We start from the raw sequence: 21415 nt of genomic DNA on the forward strand, positions 1-21415 counted from the left end.
CGACATGAGGCGCACAGCGTCATACTATATTATTAATTGTAAAGAGCGCGGAATCTGATCTGCTGTGACGTCGCATAGCATAACTATAGTATATTTAATTGATTGTTGGAAGTAGAGCGCTTACTAGACCTCCGCGGGATGCAATTTAGCGTGACCTACGTGTCGAGAACAAATTCGTTTAATGTAACGCGTCACTATCTGTAATATATATTGTTAACATCGCGCTGAAGAAGCATCAAAAGATGATCCGAAACGTTCGCTTTTGTTATTATAATGTGTTTTTTAATAAACTAATATTGAAAAAAGAAAGAAGTGTTGTTACTTATCTGCGCTCCAACTACCGCGCGTTGGCTCTTATGCCATTTTCTTTTTAGCTTTTTATATTAATTTATTTCTAATCTTCTCTTTGGCATAAGAGATGCACGTTTATTAAAAGATATTCTGATTATAAGAAATGTAATAATGAATTTAAAAAAGTGATTTACACGTTTTCTGTTACATTCACATAATGCAGTTTGAATCAAGCGATACGTAACGCGGTACTGTTTTTGCACTAGTATAAATAAATATAAATTTACAATAGCACATAAATAACTAAAATAAATAAAATAATTAATTGTACGAGCTTTTAGTATCGTTATTTACATTAAATAACCTTATATTATAATAACTTATATAATATAACTTTACTTATATAATATTAACTTAATATAATATATTTAATATATAATATAATATAATGTAAAAATTTATAATATTAATTACTTTATTATTTTAATTCTACTATTGTAATTTTATATACGACAGTCTTTATTATGCACCGATGCATTAGTGCATCCAATTAAATTCCCTCTTTCTCCCGCTATAAATTAATTACTTTATTTCCAAAAAAATGTGATAAACACTTTAATTACGTGAAATATAATTGAAAATAATTCTGTGATGCTTGAATCTTCTTTTGTGACTTATTTAGTCCATTCATATATTAAATGATATACATTTTTATTTTCAAAAAAATGTTCTTATATTATTAAAGAGACATTCCGCATAAAAATATTTTTGATAATTTAAACATTAACATAACGGTCTCTTTTTAAATCATGCATAATAATGGATGTATTTTCAAACATTTTATAAATTTATTTTTACCGCGTTTTTCCAAAGTCAAATTCTATAATATTTAGTTTTGCATTTTAAAAGACTTGTAGCGAGCTAAATAAATAAATAAATGATGTTGAGATGAAGAAGAAGACACATAAATAAATAAATAAATAATAGTGTGAAAAGAGAGAACATATTAATATCTTTATATAATAAATTATTATTAATTAAATTATTTATATTTTTATTTATATTATTTATATTATCAGAGAGAAGACATATATGTTACCCTCTGAGAACATTCGTGGACATTGGTTTTGTAGTTCATGTCCACGTTTTTAATGTTCACAGAGAGAGTATCGCTTTCAGAGATCACCTAAAAACGGGCTATGATACCTCTCAGTCTTCTCTCTGATATAAATATACACTATGAATATATTTACATACACAATAGTTCTTTCATATGTTCTCTCATATTTACGATATATATACGCTTTTGAAAGCCGCGCTTAGTTCGATCTCATTATTCTCAAAATGGCGGCTTCCACACTTTATCTGCCACACTTTTCCTTGACCCTCGACCTCTACACCTAACCTAAAAGCGCGCCATGACACCTCTCGGCTTTCATTCTTCTCTCTGTCGGACCACAGCCCAATCGGTTGGTAATGTCATCGTTTTTTCATTATTATCTTGTCGATGATTGATAATGACAAGCAAAGATAGAAATTATATTTGTGGGTTGTGTTTTATTTAGTAATGCATATTTCAATTAATATTAATTTATTTAGTAATTTATATGTAAATAAACATACGCATAAATGATTTTACACTATTTGTCAGTACCTGATAATCTATTTTGAAACATATAGATAGGAAATTGATTTTTTTAAATTATTTCAGCAAAGTAAGTTTTTACAGGTGTGTAATAAAATTCCCTTTTTTGGCAACAAGAAAGTGATCTTATATTTTTAGATTTTTAATTTAAAACATATTTGATCATATTTAAGATTTACAAAAGTTTTAAGAATGTAACAAGTATTTAGATATGTGTATGTTCTGATATAATACATATTCTTTTGTTCCAGAATTTTAATTTGATAAATCACAGTATACTGTATTGCTCATATAATGCTTGAGAATAATAAAATAGTGGTATTATGTAAAGGATTGTCTGAGATTAGTGATAAACAGGAAATGTATATAAAGACGTTAGAATCTACTGGTTATACTTGCGAATATTTACAAACATTACAATTTGAATTTGTAAATATTTCAGAATTGCGAGCATGTCTGTCAACAGCGGATAAATATAGTGGTAATATATTAATTGTACATGTACAATTATATGTGTTACTATCTCATCAATTATTTTCTATTATTTTGTAAATTTATGTTGTAGGTTTAATATTAACGAGTCCACGTACAATTGAAGCCATTTCATTGGTGGTAAAAAAAGATGTAAATATTCTATATTCTTGGCAACAGATACCGGTATACTGTATAGGACCTACAACTGATTCTCTCGCAAGAAATCAACTTAATCTGCAACATTGTATCGGTAGTGAATCTGGTAATTCAAAGCAATTAGCTGAAAGGATTATTCTTGATATAAAAAAAGATTCAAAACCATTATTGTATCCATGCAGTGACATTGCACGAGAAACTATAGCATGTATTCTTAACGATAATGGAGTTACAATACAAAAAATTGTGGTTTATAAAACATTAGCAAGTGAATTATTAGAGCAGGATTTATCAAAAATACTTAAAAAATCTCCTAGCATTTTTGTTTTTTTCAGTCCATCTATAGTAGAACATGTTACAACACAATTTAGAAAAAACTCTTATGATATAAAAAATATAAAAGCAGTAGCAATAGGTCCTGTGACAAAACATGCATTAATTAATTCTGGTTTTAATGTATATACCACTGCAGATAAACCGGAACCGGAAGCTTTGATGCGCGCGATCACAACTGCTGAATGTTTGGAAAATTTAACTGAAAGCACTTGATGCTAATGCTTAATGATATTAATATTATTTATTGCTAATAATCTCAGTACATATTAAATCTCTGTTTTTTCGCACATCATTGTCTATTTATATAAACAATAGAACAGAGATGCAGATAGACAAGTAAAACTTAATGATCATACAATTATTTTATTAAATTCAATATCTGTTACGATTTACAACATTACCAAGAAGGCACGAAATGTCCGAACCAACTATCGCGGATTGATTCGCATAATAAGGCTGAGGAGCGTTTCCTCCATTATATTTCATTTGAACCGCCGTTTCATAATCGGGCGCCGGTCTGTACGATGGTAATAATGCGCGCAAATTGTTTATATCCGTTGACGAAACAGATACGACAGGATATGGTGATGTCGAAAGATCGTTATAGCTTGTCCATCTCATACTGTCCGCGGCCCGGTTATCCAAATTCATTACTGTTTGCTCATTTGAATCGTTTGTATCATTATCCTGAAACAATATATCGTTTTTAATTGTTTGACTAAACTAATGCTGTAGCATCAAGCGTTTATTTATACGCACAAAATAGCCATTGGATCTTTCTAGAGAACGATGCTCTTGATATTGCATGTAAAATGTATGTTGGGCTATACATAATCTCCATATATATTTCGCGTTACGTGATTCGGTAAATACAAATTGTTTCGCTTCTTCACCCTCCAATTGGCACTCTATCCTAAACGTTTTCTTATGATTTATGACATTACTAATGTCTCTCCATCTGTAAAGTATAAAATTATCTAATGTATTGCAATGTTTAGTATATCTATATATAAGTCATATATAGACACGCATATATGTATATTTGTACATATGTATATAGAATAAATTAACCTGTAAAATTGCGTTTGTGTATTAGGATAGGCCACCATAATTCCGTTGATGGAAATTCCAAGAATAACTTTATTGTTACTGTTATCCTGAAATATATATTTTTTGCATAATTGAAAAACTAGAGTAATTGAGAGACATATTATGATATGTTTACTTTGGCAGTAAATGTTTCATTGCCATATCCTTCTAGCTGCATGACAATTGAGATATACAGCTCTTCTGCGCTAGCTTGCGTAACATTGGTAAGACTCTTGTACTGACATATCGCTGTATGTAAGAGAGAGTCTTGTCCACCTGAATCAATCTTGATCACTTCCTAAGTATAAAAATATAGTATATGAAGTATATAAAATTTGTGATTAAAGTAAAATTTCTTTAGCCATGAAAATTAATGTTACATTTGGAAAAAAAGTGCACTGCTGGAGACACTCTACTGTATGTCTCTCTGGACTGTAATTTCCAAATTCAGCTTGCATAGAATAGCTTGCTAATAGACAAGCCTGTCTAGGATTACAATGTATCCTGTCTTCTAAAATATCGCTTTTTAATTGAAGATAATAATGATATCTAAAAAAAAAAGGAAAAGAATTAAAGTTATACTTATTTAGAGATTTGCATTGCTTAGGGAACTTATAAGTACCTTGTCATTTCATCTTGAATAAATTGGACATCTGTGACATAATACATGACTCTTAAATAAAGCGTAAAGTTCTTGGCATCCTTTTCAAGTTGTCTCTTTAAAGGTTTATCCATGTCTACCCAACGCAACGCTGGGCTATCGTGACAATAAATATAGCGTAAGCCAAAAAACTCTGGTTGTCCTACTCCTAAACGCTGTGTCACATTGTTCAGGCATTCTTGACCAACACTGTCGATACTGAGCGTGCATTCTATAGAAGTAGCGTCTAACAATTCGACACAAATCACATACTGATTCTTGGACACGACATTATATTGCCTGCTTTTTTTTAAATGAAACTTGAATGGCATTTTTACAGTTGCAAGGTAACTAAAAACATACGTAGACATATTATGCGGACGATTTAAGACCTAAAAGTTTAAAATAAGTATAATAATGCAAGAAACTGGAGGTTAAGAGAAATTCTTATATTAATATATTAAGTATTATTAAATATTATAACGAAAAGAAAAATTATACAGGCTCAATTTCTGATAAAATTATAATGATAAATAATGTAATGTGTTAAATTATAATAAGAAACTTCCAATATATGCTTTTTCCATTGTATATGTAAGCAAACTTACCCAATGTCTTAAAATATCGTACACTCATCACTTTCTTGTGTAAGCACATTGGTATTTAACGAACGTATATAAGATAAACATGTGTATTTTCACAATTATTACTTGACACTTCGTTATCAATCAGTATCAAGGTGGACATGGAATTGCTCTTAAGGTACAACAATAGTATGTTTTTGCGTAGATACTCAACTTTAAGCGCGCTTAATCCTCTATTCTTTATTTTTCCATTTTTTTTAATTGACGAAAAAGCTTTATCTGCTTTTCTCACCTACATGCATGTAGATACTGCGCATACGTACTTTCATTCATTTGCAGTAGATATCTCGAGAAAGCGTTGTATCTGCATCGTTGAATGAATATCGGTGCCGAGATATCGAGAAATTGCGGGAAAGGTATATCGATACTTTCTGTCAGAGTGAAATGTCAGTGACCATCGTCGTTGACGTAGCGCACAGCTGGCCGTCTGTCACCCTCGCGGCAATTTGACAGAGCGATAGCGATTATTCCGCGTGCCAGCCGATCTGACAATCCGCTATCAATAATGAGAAAACGGATATATCGCTTCACGCGTCGCTGCACACGCCTACCGAATGCCGATAAGGGACAGTAAATCCGCGAATAGAGATTCCCCACGCTGCTGGAGCCCCGCTTTGCGTGTCACATGTTCCTTCGGGTTCTTCGCGCGCGAGGAAAATGAGCATTCTGCGAAAGAAGTGAGTCGAGAGTCTCAGGTAAATAAAGATATGTATCTGGGCGTTAACGAGAGAGCTATTTTGCAGGTTGAGCGAATTCGATGATATTCTCAACGCAGACGAAATAGATACCGTCAGTCTCGGCAAAATATGTTTCCATGGTACGTTCGTCACATATGATTTAATCCCAGTCTGCTTATCGCGTGATGATTCCGATCTGACATCGCGAGCTTTCTCTGGTAATCTGATATTTTTATTGTAGGCGTTCCTGACGAGCCTGGTGGCCTGAGGCCTCTATGTTGGAAGTTGCTGTTGAACTATTTGCCGCCGAAAAGGTCCAGTTGGTTGGAGACTCTAAAGCGCAAAAGGGAGTTGTATAACACTTTCATTGGTAAGCGAATAGAATGATGCTTGTATGATGGAGATAATTTATGCTTACAACTATTATATATAAATTTTTATTTGCTTCGATTGTAGAAGATCTCATTGTTATGCCTGGAGAATCTAATGCAGAGGACAAAGAGAGAGTTGATGTAACGTTGCACGATCATCCTCTCAATTTAAATCCAGACAGTAAATGGCAAACGTACTTTAAAGATAACGAAGTTCTCCTTCAGATTGATAAAGATGTTAGGTGAATATTGAATTATATAACGCTATATAAAATCTGTTAATGAGAATGAGATTAATGATAAATTATATTTATACAGGCGGCTATGTCCAGACATATCATTTTTTCAACAAGGTACTGATTATCCATGTCAAAAAATAGTGAGTGCTAATGGTCAGCAACGTTTACACAATAGAGTTCAACATACTGTACTGAAAAGCGCAAATGTTGAAAGGAAAGGATTAGGAGTAACCAAGGTAACAAACTATGAACATTAAAGCTTCCATCGTCAATTTTTTTATTAAATTTATTAATAGACTTTATTTATGCTTGCCTTTACATTAATGAACGGAAAGCAGCAGGTATTATAAATGATGCAAATAGAATAATATATGTTTTATTAAAATAGCATTCTTAGGGAAAAAAAACATTTTTATTATACAATTTTATATCTCTTGTATAGATATTGTATACTAGATAGAGTATATGAGTAAAGTAGTTCCATAATTCATATCCTGCAGATATGATGTTGTGACTTATCACATTATTTCTTTTATCTATTAGATAGCAGTCTCTGTCAGGAAGGCTGCGGAAGATTATGCGCCATTGACCGAAGGTGGTGAAGCACATTGGGAAGTTTTAGAGAGAATACTCTTTTTATACGCCAAGTTGAACCCTGGTCAAGGTTATGTGCAGGGTATGAATGAGATAGTTGGACCTATATATCATGCATTTGCTTGTGATCCAGATCCAACATGGAGAAGTGCGTATTACAATATAAGAACACTTTCTAAACAATACTTTCCAATGGTAATAAATATTTTTTGTTTTACAGAACATGCCGAAGCAGATACTTTCTTCTGTTTTACCAATCTAATGGCCGAAATACGGGATTTCTTTATAAAGACGTTGGATGAAGCTGAATTTGGAATTAATTCAATGATGAGTAAATTGACGAATCAAGTTAGAGCTAATGATCCCGATGTTTGGTTGCGTTTGCATCAACAAGAACTGTGTCCACAATATTACAGCTTTAGGTATTGATGAATATCGTTATTATTATAGCATTCCTCGTTTTTACTTTATTATTCTCACTGTTATTATTCTTCTGTTTGAAACAAGATGGTTGACGCTTCTTCTTTCGCAAGAATTTCCCCTGCCAGATGTTATGAGGATATGGGATTCCTTGTTTGCCGATGAGAATAGATTCAGTTTCCTCATACATATCTGCTGTGCCATGATTCTGTGAGTAAAAAGATTTTATCGTGTCTATAACAATAATCTTTGTTGTTCTCTAACACATATATAAATATTTTTAGATTATTAAGGGACCAGTTACTGACTGGCGACTTTGCTGCAAATGTTAAACTTTTACAGGTGAGAAAAATATATGTATATGCATTTATATTTATATAGAATCTAAAAAAAATAATATATTCTATATATATTTAGAATTTTCCATCGATGGACATTCAAATTGTGCTTTCTAAAGCGGCTGCTTTGGCGGGCAAGACTTTATAGTTTTTTTAATTCTTATTTTCTTTCTAATTAAATCACAATTGAGCTGCAATAATATTTCGGATGTTGAATATCGTGATTTTTGCCTCTCCTCTTACTGCGCTGTGCGCGATATATCATCATGAATGCATTATTTTAGAGGAGAGATGCAATAAAATATAAATTAAAATATAAAATATATCATATGTATATAAAAATGTATCGATGGTTCGATGAAAGGTATAACCCAGACAACACACATGTCCAAAAGACGTTTAAAGACGTTTTAAAATCCTCTAGACGTCTTTAAGACGTCTTTTGGCCTTTTTGTGCTGTTTGGGAATTGGCATTTATATTATATCAATATTTAACATACACAGCTGTATGTATATGAGCTGTACATAATATTGATTAGCGCCCAACGAATATGAGATTTATATCAGCATTTTTGATGCCACGTGTCAAACTTTTGATATATTTAAAATGATGATGTTTGTATATACATAACATTACATTAGAAAGTAATACGGCTGAAGACTTTAAAAGGTAAATTTATACAATCGATAATATATAATCATTTCGTAAGCGCAAGTAATGATAAGATGAGGATTAAAAGAAAGAGAATCTTATTCTTAGGCTTCCCCGATTGTGTCCAATATCTTGCAATAATCACATCACAGTAGATTAGTATCATTTGTATACGCGCCATAATAATTACATAATATGTTTAAGCGAAGATATATATCAAATTTTATAATCTTATTTTTATAATAAAAAAAAATGCGAGACGTTTTCGAATTACGTTTATAAAATAAAGGGAAATATTATTAGTTTTCCACCGGATGTGTCAGAGGGGTTCCCTTTATCATATTCCATCCTACGTACGAGTATCTCTACACAATTGAATTACTGTGCAAACGATCGACGACGCAACTCGGACCTCCTAGAAGGATAGGAAATCAAATATGCATTCTTCATTTTACTCGCGCGCGCGCGGTGATCATTATTGGATTAATAAAGCCGCCGCGTTCACGAGTAGAATAAACCGAATTTCTGGATTTTATTTCATCTCGTCTCACTTTGCACAGAGTAGAATGATTGACCCGGACGACGGCGGGAATATTAATGAGGGAACGTTTCAGTTCATGCACTGAAGCTATTTCTATCGCAGTCTACGTAATGCAATAGACGTACGCTGAAATTGTTAAAGAATGACGGAGTGGAAAAAAAATTATGCGTATAATTAAGAGAAAATCATATATATCCTTTGTTTGTATCGCGAAATTAAAAATAGCGCTAAATAATATCTGTTTATAAATAGCATAGAAAATTACGAGAGCCAGCTGATTCCCAGCGATCTTCTTCATCACCGACGTGTTTCCTTTGGAGCGGATACAGGAACCAGGTTGTGTCACGGGTCCTCGCGTGGCGAATCGCTGTCGTATCTCGAGATTTTGAGGATAGACGTGCTCCCCGCGATCCGAATACCGGGCATAAAAATCGGGCAGGGTCCCAGAAAAAAAGCACGCGCGCTCGTGTGGGTGGACTTTTATGGCGGTTGATTACCTGATTTATAATCTCAATTCATATCCAAGGTTCAGCGACGGCGGTCGAGCCGCGTATATTTTTTTATTCGATTTTAATTTACAGATACATTGATACTTTTGGCGAAAACGCGAAGTCGAATAATATAAATCTTCGTGCGCTAATATCTCTGTTTTTCAGTGAACGTGAATGTGTGATGTGCGACAAGTAGTTACGAGGCCGCAATAATAATCTAACGGCAATCAGAGTCTAATGAAGAATAAGAGGGTCGTGCCCGGGAGCCCGCGGGCTCTAAAACTATACAGAAATTAGTCGCACAGTAGACATCTCCCTACCATAAACACGCCCCTGTCATTAGGGTCGAAGCTCGAAATTTATCTCGGCCATCTCTCTCGTCGCCAGACGGCTTTTCGTCTAATCAGAGAGATCGCGGATTTTATGATCGGTGATGCGATCGTTAAGAGATCACCGCGCCGGCGAGATGGCTGCCGTCTTCTGGTAGTCGGGAATTCATCAGACTCCACCGCCCGAAGACAAAAATTTTAATTTTTCTTGTTAAAAAATTGCGGAGAGAGCATCTTTTGTCCGAGAGAGAAATCAAGTCTCGATGATTAAATTGTATTCTATTTCCAGAAAAAAATAAGGAAGAAAAATGCTGCCACAAATGCATAATCCAGTGCAATATCTATTATATATCTATTATATATCTATTATATATATTATATTTATAATTGCAAATGTTTTTTCGAAAGCATAAAAAATGTACGATTAATTCCTCGCGAAATTCTACGCGAAGGGACGAATGCTGAAGAACCTTTCTCGCTACGCGCAAGATTTGATTTCTGTCAAATTCAACATGGGTCACCAGATTTCCCACGTCAGCCGAGGAGGTGACACACGAAGCCACGAAGTTGACGAATGTGCCAAGATCGGTCGGGGATGACTTGGCAGATTGTTCGTCGGCGTTCCCAGCGGTGGTCCCGGTGCGGCTGCATACACGGCTCGGATTGATGGATCTTGACCTCTCAAAGGAGTGCTTCGGCACGCCTTTCCAGACGTGATAGATTCGTGCGCGACCTAATACGGACTTGGGAATCGCGAAAGAATAGCGATCGATCCATTGTGTCTCCCTCTCGTCAAAACATTAAAAACCTTCAACTTTTGTACGTGATTTTCATGATAAGCCTCAAGGTTTTTATATCGTAAAGAGGGAGGAATGTGACGATAACACATTCGCGTCTTTATAATTCCTTTTAAATCCAGTTACTATGACACATAAAGATGCTATTACGGGGGAAAGGGGGGACACATGCTCAGTACAGTTTACAGTTAATTTACCGCGACGTGCTATCTTCTATTCGTTGGTGGTCCGATGTATCAAGGATCTCAATCGTTTATCTGTGTCGGTGGATACAGTCGGCGTTCGCGTCGTCTCCAACTGTCATTTCGTGCATTGTACATACACGGATCTTGTACCTCTCTCTCTCGCGCCGCGCGTCACGACGTTACAAGTCGATTTTATATTGCCGCATACGTCGTCCCATTACATAATAACTCGCTGCTATCCGAGAACCGATCCGTAGATTATCGGCATTCGATCGATAGACGCCGACAACCGTCGCCGCGCGATCGATCTTCGGGGAGGATCCTTTGGTCTCGCCGCCATTCATCCCTCCTCTCGCGTACACGAGCCTCATTTCCGCTCGCAATGTCCGGCGAGGCGAGATATTGATAAATATTGATAGAAGGAAACATCTCCGTCCCCGATTCATCGGCATCGCGCTTCTTTCGGAATTTTAACAACCGCGGATGTGCAGACTGCAACTCTGCATGCGCGAATATATCAGAATTTATCGCAGGATCTGCTCCGAGGGAAAATTCAATGAGGGACTATCCTTTTCTCGAACGGAACGCATATCGCGAAATAACGAAATCCTCATCCCCTGCTCCCGTTACGAGCCACCCTAGAGTTTAGCGATCTCTAATGAACTGCTAGCCCGTTAGTTAGCTCAGTTCCCTCTCCGTCTCTCTCTTTCTCTCTCCCCCTACCACATATATGTGCTATATGTACATGCGTGTAGTCGTACAGCAGCAGATATATAGCGTGCACCCACTACATATATATCAATTCAACCCAGCGGATGCAGAGAGAAACAGAAACAGAGAGAAAGGGAGAGAGAGAGGGCTTTGAAATGCGGAACGCGCGGTACGTACACGTAGATACAAATAAATCCTGTTAGCTAGTACGCCGGCACACGAGTGCTGCAAAGCCGAATTTTCGTTGCTCGGCTCACATCTGCGAATATTTGCCCGTGGCTGGGTAGCGCATTACACCGACCCGTTGCAACCCGCTTGTAACTATCCGACTACTCCGACCCCGTGTGCGGCTAAATCCAACGGTACACACGCGCGATTGTACGATTCACGAGTTGATACACGCTCATTCCTCGCTCGTCGTCGAGAGACGGGAGGCGAGGAGCGGAAATTTACATCTTTTACGGGATTACGCTGTAGGAAAGGGGGTTGGCCACCAAGCGATCGCGGAGGTGGATTAAGACTTACAACTGTAATAACAGACTTTGCCGGTCGCCGAAACGACGAGACACATTCGCTACACGATCAGTGTATATTTTGTTTATATTAGAGAACTGATATGATTCTTACTGTCTTTTTCTGTTTATACACTGGAGGGAAAAATTCTTTTAAATCAAATACATTTGTCTTCTTGAAACTTTTGCTTTGAAATGAAAGGAATTATTTATTTCATTTAAAGACATTTTTAATTTTAATTAAATATGCATATTATATTAAGTACATTATTTTTTTTTAATTATTTATATTATTTATATTTAAATACTATTTTCATAAAATATATACTATAATTTATTAAATTAAGTATATTGTTTTTTAAAATTAAAAAATTCAAAATTTTTCTAAGTAAAAAACGCATTTCAATAAGTATTTTGTAAAATTAAAATTTAAAATAGTTGGTTAAAAATTATATTTTCTCAAGCATATAAATTTTTTTAATACATGTAAATAAAAACTTAAGTAAACGTTTTGAATACAATACGATTGATTAGTACGCACCAAATAAATAATAATAGCTTTCTTGAATTAAATAAAATTTTTTAAATTAAATAAAATTAAATTAAATTAAATTAAATTAATAATAATAGCTTTCTTGAATTAAATAAAATTTTTTTATTTCAACATACTTTTCCTCTTAGTGTAGCAATTGCACTTTTCTGTAACATGACGTCGATGAATATTTCAGGCGACATCGCGGATCGCTTGTCGAGGACAGGCTTTAGTGCATTAGTTAACCGTTATAAAAGCGCGCGTGCGGGTTTCTTTGATGCGAACAATCAATCATCCATTCTGCCGCTTCACTCGACTTTATTTTTCTGAGTAGCTCGCGTTTCTTAATTAGGCATTGCGGTTTCAATCTTATCGCGCGACATCTCGCTCGTACGTGTAATTAACACGTACTTTGATCGCTACGATAAGGAGAGACGAAGATTGGCGTTGCTGGGGTTCTTTGTATATATTGTCATGTGTCGTATAGATTAAACGTTAATCGCGCGTATGGTACATTGCGGATTCATGACGAATCGTCGAGAATACATGGCGCTTGAAAAAATGCTAGTGTTATCTTGCAGATTCTTTGTATCCACAAATGTCTGACGGATATTCGACATTAATGAAATTCGTCTACACCTGATTCCAATCAACGTACATAGCCATGCAACGCGAAAATGGCGCACTCGAGGGATGGGATCCTGAAATTTCGCGAGGAGGATGAAGCCTCGCCTCTCGAAATGCTAAAAACAAGGGGGAAGGCAGGCGAAGGGGTTGCCAAGAGGCGGGAACCCTCTTTTAATTTTCTTTTAGCCGCCGCGTGAGCAGCTAATTTGCGGCTACGAGCTCGGTTTGACAGGAAGGAAGGAAGGAAGGAAGGAGGAAAAGGATGAGAGGCAGGGAAAGAAGCGATTGAGAAGCGGTGGGTTCACGCGGAGAGATATAAAGGAAGAAATAAATTTCTCTCTCTTCCCCTCTCTCTCTCGCCTTGTGATTTGCATGCAATGAATTTCCAATTTGATCGGACGCCCTTTGATGCCTCGCGCCGATCGCGGCTTGATTAACGCACGATTGCGCGCGCGCGCGCGCGTATCATTCCGAGTTTTTTTCACATCGATGATTTATCAATCGCCATTATTGCGGTGTCGCGATGTAGCGAGACAATCACCGAGAAACAAGTTACCTATTGTACACATAAATAACTGTTTTATTTTTAGTCGTCAGAAATATCTCCGATTTCTAAAAAAAAAAGGAAGAGAAAGAGTCGATCTTATCGCCCCCGTTGTTTCATGAATACACACACTGAGAAAAAAATTAACTTGACCAAACCGTTTAACCGTTTAAATTATTATTTTTTTAATTGGAATATTTAAATATTTAAGTTAAATAGATATCATGTTAGATTTAATATGTATTATTTAATTTAAATATTTCAATATTTCAATTAAAAAAATAATAATTTAGATAAATGATTTAGTCAAATTAACAACTTTTTTCTCTCAGTGCATGCGCGAGCAAAGTTCGCATTCGTAAAGGCACACTATTTTTTTGGCGCACAAAGCGCGTGGGGGGAAACAGGGATACGGTGCGTGGGATGCGTAGGTGCGTGGAGGTCGGTAACAGGATTACGAGGGGTGGCCGCGTCGAGAAACTTGCATAGGGGCAAGCAACCCCGACACGCCGAGGGGTGCCGACAAGTGGACCGAATAATATTGCACGGCGAGAGGGAACCGTGTAAAAGGAGAATCGTGGCGGATTCTAAGCCCGAGGTCACTCGGTATCCGCCTAACTCGATCGTCGATAGTTCATTTAACATCGCGCGAGGATTAGAGAAATTTCCAAGTAGCGCTGCAGAGTTTAGGTAATCCGGAATTACGATGAGATACACGCATAATCGAAAAGTGTAAGGAAATATTGCACAGCAAAAAAGTGATGGGAATAAAAATAAATTTTATTACACAATTGATAAGGATATAAGTAGTATCTAAGAGGAAGTCTCGAATTTTTTATTTTTTTATTGATCCACCGGGATCAACGATCGTAATGTCATTCCTATAATCACCGTCAATGATTGAAATTATCTTTTCAGAAATTACGGGGCTGCGCACTTTCTCCCATTAATCCACCCGCGGCCGATATATACTCGTCGAATTGATCAATCGCCTGGACCAGTCGAGGGTGCATATTTAGCGGATTTGGAGGACGGTAAGCCTGTCTCGATCGAGCATAACACTTATCATACATATATACATATATGTGTATGCATGCATAGAGACTTGGACAGACGCGTGGTAAGAGAATTGTTACGTCGGTTTCGACGACACTCGTCGGACGAATTGTATCTTCGATAACGATCTTACATATAAACACACAGATACACATGGACCTCTCCCAAAAAATATTCCGCTCGCGTACAGAGCGCTCAGAGAGGTGTTTGGGATTTGGGATTCTCGATTCTCCGGCAGGACGAAGGATACGGAGAGGCTCGAGGAGAGACTCGAGCGAGGGTGAGGTCTCCGACTACTGCGGGGGTGTATCCGCGAACTGTCGTAACGCGGCGACGAAGGGAGGAAGGCACGGAAGAATGAAATGATCGAGTTATGCCTGATTGCCGCTTGTTGTTCCAGCTCGATAAACCGGACCCGAGCTCGGACCGAATTCACCCCCTGTTCTCCCCAATTTTGCCGAATCCTGCTTACCGCCCTTCGCCTCGGAGTAATCGTCTCGGAGGAGGCCTCTCTCTTGAGGACGACGAATGCAACCGGAAAACAATTTCCGTAACTTGCCTCAATCTTTCCCGATTGCGATCGGTAAAAATCTTTCTCCCGATAATGGAATCTTAATTAATTCTAAATCATAATTAATTCTAAATCGTAATTAATTCTAAATCTTAATTAATTCTAAATCTTAATTAATTCTAAATCTTAATTAATTTTAATTTTAACAATTGATAGCCGCGAAATTACTCGAATATGAATTCGTTGAAGACAGTTTATTATTTTTCGCGATAGGATGCTTTGAATTTTATAATTTTGGCACGATGCGACTATCGTTGCACGCTTGTTGGCCACATATCATTAACTCCGCGAGGAATATTTTTCAGCCATCGGTCAAAAAGCTCAACGGTTGTCAACGACGGTTAATTCGGCGTGTAACCGTACGCGGGATCGAGTTAACGTTAAGATCAAATTGGATTTGGCGCCGGCGCTGGTCTGGCTAAAACTTAGTCATCCGGCAGGACCCTCTTAATCCGTTTACGCTCCTTCGTTCTGGATCCTGCCGTCTGCATCTCCGCGACTACGTTGACAGAGAAATAAAGAGAACGGGGTCGGAGAGGGAGAGAGAAACAAAAAAAGATCGCTTCATTGAGACGGGGGTAACGTCTACGAATATCGGTTCAATGGGAACGGAATTAAATGCGGGCGAAGGAGAATAATATCCGTTTTCCAGAAACTGCTGACGCTGTGGAATTTATCGTGGGATAAACGCGAGAAGAGAAAGGGAGAGCGGATTTTCCGTCAGCGTTGCACTTTAAGACAAGGATTGCGCGAATATAATCCTTTTAAACTTCGCGAAGTAATCAGAGCTATGAAAAAAAATTTAAACAGAAAATGTAAAATAATACGATAATATAATTTAGAGAAAATTTAAGTATAAAATATACAAAAGTATAATTTAAATACACATATTTATATCTTGAACAAATTATATACGAAAATGTAATTAATTGCAGCGCTCTTTATTAATATAATTGAAACATTCAGGATTGACAGCTCCTTGTCGACGCTACAGGAAGACGAGGCAACAGTATCTAGCCTTCTCGCCCCGAGGCCACTTATCCGTAAAATTTCCGGGAGATTCGCGACGATTCGCGGAACGTTGTGCGGAGGCGGCATGGAACGGACACGCCCAGCGTCGCGACGCTTTTATCGATCAACAAGACCACGGCCGAATGTACGCGGACGGCCATTTTACTTTTCTGCCGGCTGATACGAGAGAGGATTGAAGGAGCGGAGTCGCGCGCGAGTAATTCTACGCAATTTTTTTTACCAGGCATACATAATCCGTCGACCTTTCCCCTTTTATTCTACGATCCCTTTATTTCACCTTTTGTTCTCTGGGCAAAAATATTGCCCTTGATAATTAACAGACCAAGCTCAGGTTTTTTATCAGTCTACATTCGAATTCGTCATCCGGGTTAATGAATTTTAACGCGCAATCGTCGCGCGTAGCACGTTGTCCTTTTACGCGTGATCCTTATCGTCCACGGAGTACGTATTAGACCTTTAAGTGAGGCTACTGAGAGAATTATAGATTCTCTTACGAGGCGTTATCTCATATTTATGGGAGGTGCCGGGAGCGCGCGACACGGAAACTGCATCTATCGGCTCGCATATTTTTAAATACTAATTCGATGTATGCGCTTCTCTCTCTTCGTCCTGTCCGCGATTCGTCCTGCGTCGCGCAAGCCACATTTCGGATACTGCGACTACTTCCCTTATCGAATACAAAGCAAGAACGAGCGGCGCGTCCGGATCAAAGTAATCGCCGATACTCCGTCCATGCAAATGACTTAATAAGGAGACCGTGATTATTTAGGAGAGAATCCTGCGTACATGTACACGTACAAATTTTATTTTTCCCCTCGACGCTCTCTTTCTTTCTTTTACATTGCCATTTTATTTTTTTTTATTTTTTATTAGATCTACGCAGAAAAAAAATAAGGATCAAATCAAAACTTATATACTTAAACTAACGCGTTCATTGTTTCGTATATACGCAACAATTTATAATCTTCTAGAAGAGTTTAATAATTTTAAATGTCAACAATATTATAGTCTTAAAAATATATAATTATTTAATTCTACTAAGAAAATTCTAATCTTTGATTTAAAAATGTTATTTTCTCTATCTAACATTGTTTTTTTTCCATTCAAGAAAATTAAATTTTAAATCATAAGAACATATTTTTCTTGATCGAACTATATAAAATGGCTTCATTCAAGTAAGCAATTATTCAAGCAATTATATTTTTCTTTAATTAACGCAATATAATCTCATTTCAAGATTTCCATGTTAAAGCTAAATATATTTTCAAAACAAGAATGTCCTTTTTTTTCTGCGTACTCGCCTTTGACTTTGTGCGTGGAAAGGATTCAACATTTTTTTCGCGATGCATCTCGTGGTGACAATAGCGATATGGGAGCTTATCGACGCGAGGCGGAAGTGGCTGTGTTCGCTGGTTCGAAAGGAATAATCGGATTACAGAGGTTCATTGTGAACGTTGACTCGAGAGGGATGAAACCCACGTAGCTATTCGCGTTTCTCGGCGCGACGACGGCTCGTCGAGCCCCCTTTCTACCGAGCACCCCCGACAATCGAGAGAGATCCGGGTGGGTCCCGAATGAATCTCATTCCGGGGCTTCGAACGCCGACACGTGACCTTACGCTATTACATTATGTAATATCGGTCCTTTTGCACGCTCCTGTCCGCGGTGTCCTGCGATCTCTGGCGACGATCCTGCCAGAACGATTTTCATCCCACGCGAGCACGTCGACTGTGATCTTATCGATCACTCGTGGTGAGGGTCAAGCGCCCGTATATTTTGACGATTTGCAATATATATTTAATTCTTGATACTCGAAGAAAGTGCCGCATCTTAATTTGCATCTGATGGTGCCGCGTTATGCTGTTATCGCGAACGGACACGGAGATCGTTTTCGATAGCATGACTCGATTTTTAGAGCTGGCGGTCCCACGATGGAAACTGACAATCGACAATCGACGAAAGACGATTTTATCGGCGTGGCATCTCTCGCGTCGCTAATTATCGCGAATATTATCGGCGTACGCCGAGCCGAGCCGACTCGCATCCCGCTGAATCATCGGCGCGGCTTTATCCGATCTTCGAGGCCCCGATGCACCTGCGATCCAGGCGGAAACGACGCATTCCCATCGCTAAGAAATCCTGCCACCCAGGAAATACTGTCCACGTAAGTGTACACGGCCAAGATGAACGGGAATATGCGTGAATTAACTATGTACAGGCTAAAAGGAAGTACATGTTGCGATAGATACACGTGTCGTGCAATAGTTGACAATGTTGGTTTAATCTGGTTACCGTGTGTTGCTACATTTTTCGTATCTCCCATGTTAAATAAATTAACAAAATATCTGATGTAATCGTGCGATTAATCGATATCTCTGAAAAAAGGAGAGAGAGTAGTGTGATTAAAGATCACTTAGATCGTGGCATTCTCGTTCGATGACGAAACGATCTGTGCTATTACAGGTGAGCGGGAATCGTCGGCATGCGCTACCAAAACTCGTCTGTTATTATCCTGATGCGACCCTTGTCATCGGCCATCCTCGAGTATCGGGAGTGGTGATCTTCGTACTCTTGATCATGACAATCGTATTAGAAGGATATGCAAAGGCAAGTGTAAAAAATTTCATAGGGGATTTACGTTAACACGTTGAAATTCGATACAACTCTCGATTGATTACCGACTACTAGATGCGTCAAGTGCGTCGAGAGCTGTGTTTCGATTATTTCGCCGATATAATATTCAGAAGAGATAATTTCACGGGTCGATCGGTCGGAGAGATCGATCTTCTCGCACCTGTGCAATCATCGAAATGTTTCCTCGGGTAATATTTGATCGCTCTTTCTGACAGAAATGTGTTTCGACCTGCACCGGCACACATTTCGTCTTTTTTTTTATTTCGTGCGTAAGCAAATATGTGCTTTAGTTTATTCTCGCAATTATTGATTCGATATGATACGTAAAACCGTTTTTAATGGCGCATCTTTCGATTCACTTTGTTGTCATTTCTCAGATAAACAGCTTGTACTTTTACTAGATTTTAATTACAATTCAGATTAATGTCCTATATATTAGCGCTTTTGTGCGAAAAACTGATTTTCAGATGTGCATGTGTGTGCAATAGAAGTAAATTAAGGAAGTAAATTAAGTTCCCTACTCTCTCCTTTGTTCTTGCCAGCATCGCGAATCTTTCCAAATGGACGATGATTATTCGAAGAAGAAAAAAAATATTCGAATACGAAAGAAAAGTACTTTTATTTCGTCAAAGAAATTACGATGTATATTGCGATAGGAAGATGGAGAGAGATAAACAAGGGAGCGCGCGGGGAACGGGGGCTGGTTTTCGTAAGGTCGAGCACAGTTTTGACGATAACGAGCGGATTTGCAATCACGACTATATTGTGCAGGATCCTGCTGTTAGCTAACTTCAAGAGGGATGAAACACAGGCGCCCTGAGATCACAGAGCAGGAAGCTGAATGTAGGATGCGAAAGGAGGATGAGAGAGCGTCGCGTCGGCTTTCTGTTGCTGTCGCAATTGCTCGTCTGTGTTGTGGGAAGATACAAACTGAAAAGTCCAAATTTGCAAAATTATCGTAAAATTATTTTCTCTTGTCTTTTCTCGCATTTCCGAATCGTAATTCGTGAAAAACGTGCGACTTCCACTCGAAATTCACTCGCGATCCGGATAATTTTATTTTAAAAAAAATCGATTAGTCAAAAAATTGACGGATAAAAGATCGACTTTACTTCCTTTTCAAATTTCGAATTTTTCAAAAGTATCTTTCGTCGCGTTTTCGTTTACGAAAGTTAAAGAATGCGAAGTGTCGTGACGTTGGATCAGCTGTCAAGATTTATCGGGCCAAGGCCGGCGTTATAATTTTTGTCCTTATCGCTTGTGCAACTGTTTCGTATGGTCCATGTAAACGTGGAGGCGAGATAGATGGTACGTTTGTTAAACAGTCGCCTCTTCGGTTGAAAGGCAGCGAACCGGATTTTTATAACGTTCCCGATGTTTGCACAGCAGGCGGTTAGTGGTGCTCGCGCTAGTCTACTTTCTCAAATTTGTATTCTTTTACGGAAGCTCTCGGGGACCTGGTGACAATAGAGCCATGTTTTCTGTCCGGGACCTCGTGGCGCACCTCAGCCCGACGTCGAATGCGAACAGGTCCGTAGGTGATCATTCTAATGATAATAATAGAGGTGCCCGACCTCGGAAAGAGGTCGGGAAGTGGATTTCTCTCTCTTTCTCTGAGCGGTTTTGGGAAACCCGCGAGCTGAAAGCCTCCTTAACGCGGCGTGTAAAATGTAGGCAAAGGACGATCAATAGGGATAAAAAGACGAGGGAGTATCAGGATCAAGACTCGACATTATTCAACACAGATAATCATCACGCCTATCTACTAGTCCAAGTGTTTAAATATCTCTAATAAAAAATCTATTAGATGATACAAATTATTAATTATAATACATATAATCTTCCTGCAGCGGCGATATTTTTAAATAAAAGCCACAATCGGGGGAGGAATCTGGAAGCCTTCTAAGGCGCGTTATTAATTATCCAATTTTTTTCTTCGTTATGTTAAAGGATGACCGCTGCAACCGCTACAGTATATTTCTCGGTGATCGTCGACGGGCTCGGCTCTCGATCGCATCGATTAATGGCCCGGTATCTATACGAACGGCTCGTGCAACGAGCCGCATCCAGATCCAGCCGTGCCGTCGCGTTGTCGCCTTCGATTTGTTCGGCACCGACGGGGTGGAACCCCGCGGGTCTGCGTCGCGAAGAGGATATACCGGGCTCCTCGCGACGAAGGACCTTTGTTCACAGTGGGCTCCGCCACCGGAATAATTCGACCGCCATTTTTCTCGCTTTATGCCGGGTAAGCGTTACTAATGGCTCTCTCTCGTTCTCGAAGCAGCGC

General features: G+C 38.0%; 4 protein-coding genes and 1 long non-coding RNA gene across 11 annotated transcripts; 4 read left to right on the forward strand and 1 right to left on the reverse strand.

Moving 5' to 3' along the window:
- The first annotated feature begins 1622 nt into the window (after window positions 1-1622).
- Uros1 (Uroporphyrinogen III synthase 1) lies at window positions 1623-4674 on the forward strand. 6 transcript variants are annotated; one of them, XM_083088154.1, is made up of 4 exons: window positions 1713-2020; window positions 2188-2417; window positions 2502-2672; window positions 3039-4674. In XM_083088154.1, exons 2-4 carry the CDS (start codon window positions 2231-2233, stop codon window positions 3113-3115), a joined length of 435 nt encoding a protein of 144 aa, XP_082944280.1. In that variant the 5' UTR covers window positions 1713-2020; window positions 2188-2230; the 3' UTR covers window positions 3116-4674. The 6 variants fall into 6 exon arrangements, with proteins under 6 accessions (XP_082944271.1, XP_082944244.1, XP_082944261.1 ...); XM_083088145.1 differs by having other exon boundaries at window positions 1623-1764; window positions 2379-2417; window positions 2502-4674; XM_083088118.1 differs by having other exon boundaries at window positions 1660-1760; window positions 2502-4674.
- Pez (protein tyrosine phosphatase non-receptor pez) lies at window positions 3246-5963 on the reverse strand. Its single transcript, XM_083088086.1, has 7 exons — window positions 5240-5963; window positions 4614-4982; window positions 4372-4540; window positions 4128-4289; window positions 3974-4059; window positions 3662-3860; window positions 3246-3589 (listed from the first exon to the last, which is right to left on the reverse strand). Exons 2-7 carry the CDS (start codon window positions 4961-4963, stop codon window positions 3275-3277), a joined length of 1281 nt encoding a protein of 426 aa, XP_082944212.1. The 5' UTR covers window positions 4964-4982; window positions 5240-5963; the 3' UTR covers window positions 3246-3274.
- LOC145964946 (TBC1 domain family member 13) lies at window positions 5339-8874 on the forward strand. Of its 2 annotated transcripts, none has more exons than XM_083088096.1 (10): window positions 5339-5393; window positions 6019-6092; window positions 6194-6322; window positions 6409-6565; window positions 6642-6798; window positions 7106-7304; window positions 7377-7578; window positions 7664-7786; window positions 7861-7918; window positions 7994-8874. In XM_083088096.1, the coding sequence occupies exons 1-10, from the start codon at window positions 5377-5379 to the stop codon at window positions 8060-8062; spliced, it is 1185 nt and encodes a 394-aa protein (XP_082944222.1). In that variant the 5' UTR covers window positions 5339-5376; the 3' UTR covers window positions 8063-8874. The 2 variants fall into 2 exon arrangements, with proteins under 2 accessions (XP_082944222.1, XP_082944221.1); XM_083088095.1 differs by lacking the exon at window positions 5339-5393 and adding an exon at window positions 5433-5952.
- A 5889-nt stretch (window positions 8875-14763) lies between these two features.
- On the forward strand, window positions 14764-17409 carry LOC145965024 (uncharacterized). The gene is made up of 3 exons (XR_014436589.1): window positions 14764-14955; window positions 15039-15474; window positions 16429-17409. It is a non-coding gene; the product is annotated as an uncharacterized LOC145965024 (long non-coding RNA).
- Window positions 17410-17770: 361 nt separating this feature from the next.
- Window positions 17771-21413, forward strand: LOC145965016 (uncharacterized). Its single transcript, XM_083088265.1, has 3 exons — window positions 17771-18658; window positions 18958-19101; window positions 21079-21413. Exons 1-3 carry the CDS (start codon window positions 18584-18586, stop codon window positions 21340-21342), a joined length of 483 nt encoding a protein of 160 aa, XP_082944391.1. The 5' UTR covers window positions 17771-18583; the 3' UTR covers window positions 21343-21413.
- Window positions 21414-21415: the final 2 nt, after the last annotated feature.

This window comes from Camponotus vicinus, unplaced genomic scaffold, assembly GCF_025532165.1.
Source record: "Camponotus vicinus isolate PSW18456_S1 unplaced genomic scaffold, iyCamVici1.0 SCAF_1, whole genome shotgun sequence".
Lineage (NCBI taxonomy): Eukaryota > Metazoa > Arthropoda > Insecta > Hymenoptera > Formicidae > Camponotus > Camponotus vicinus.

Excerpts from the sequence above, each read along its gene's own strand:
- LOC145965016 (XM_083088265.1), top strand. The coding sequence starts at position 18,584 with ATGCACCTGCGATCCAGGCGGAAACGACGCATTCCCATCGCTAAGAAA. Across the intron at positions 18,659-18,957 it reads ACCCAGGAAATACTGTCCAC|GTGAGCGGGAATCGTCGGCA; the intron begins GTAAGTGTACAC and ends GTGCTATTACAG. Across the intron at positions 19,102-21,078 it reads TATTAGAAGGATATGCAAAG|GATGACCGCTGCAACCGCTA; the intron begins GCAAGTGTAAAA and ends GTTATGTTAAAG.
- LOC145964946 (XM_083088095.1), top strand. The coding sequence starts at position 5,933 with ATGAGCATTCTGCGAAAGAA. Across the intron at positions 6,566-6,641 it reads CAGATTGATAAAGATGTTAG|GCGGCTATGTCCAGACATAT; the intron begins GTGAATATTGAA and ends ATATTTATACAG. Across the intron at positions 7,919-7,993 it reads CAAATGTTAAACTTTTACAG|AATTTTCCATCGATGGACAT; the intron begins GTGAGAAAAATA and ends ATATATATTTAG.
- Uros1 (XM_083088118.1), top strand. The coding sequence starts at position 2,231 with ATGCTTGAGAATAATAAAATAGTGGTATTATGTAAAGGATTGTCTGAG. Across the intron at positions 2,418-2,501 it reads AACAGCGGATAAATATAGTG|GTTTAATATTAACGAGTCCA; the intron begins GTAATATATTAA and ends TTTATGTTGTAG.
- Pez (XM_083088086.1), bottom strand. The coding sequence starts at position 4,963 with ATGCCATTCAAGTTTCATTTAAAAAAAAGCAGGCAATATAATGTCGTG. Across the intron at positions 4,541-4,613 it reads ATTCAAGATGAAATGACAAG|ATATCATTATTATCTTCAAT; the intron begins GTACTTATAAGT and ends TTTTTTTTTTAG. Across the intron at positions 4,290-4,371 it reads AGTGCACTTTTTTTCCAAAT|GAAGTGATCAAGATTGATTC; the intron begins GTAACATTAATT and ends TTTTATACTTAG.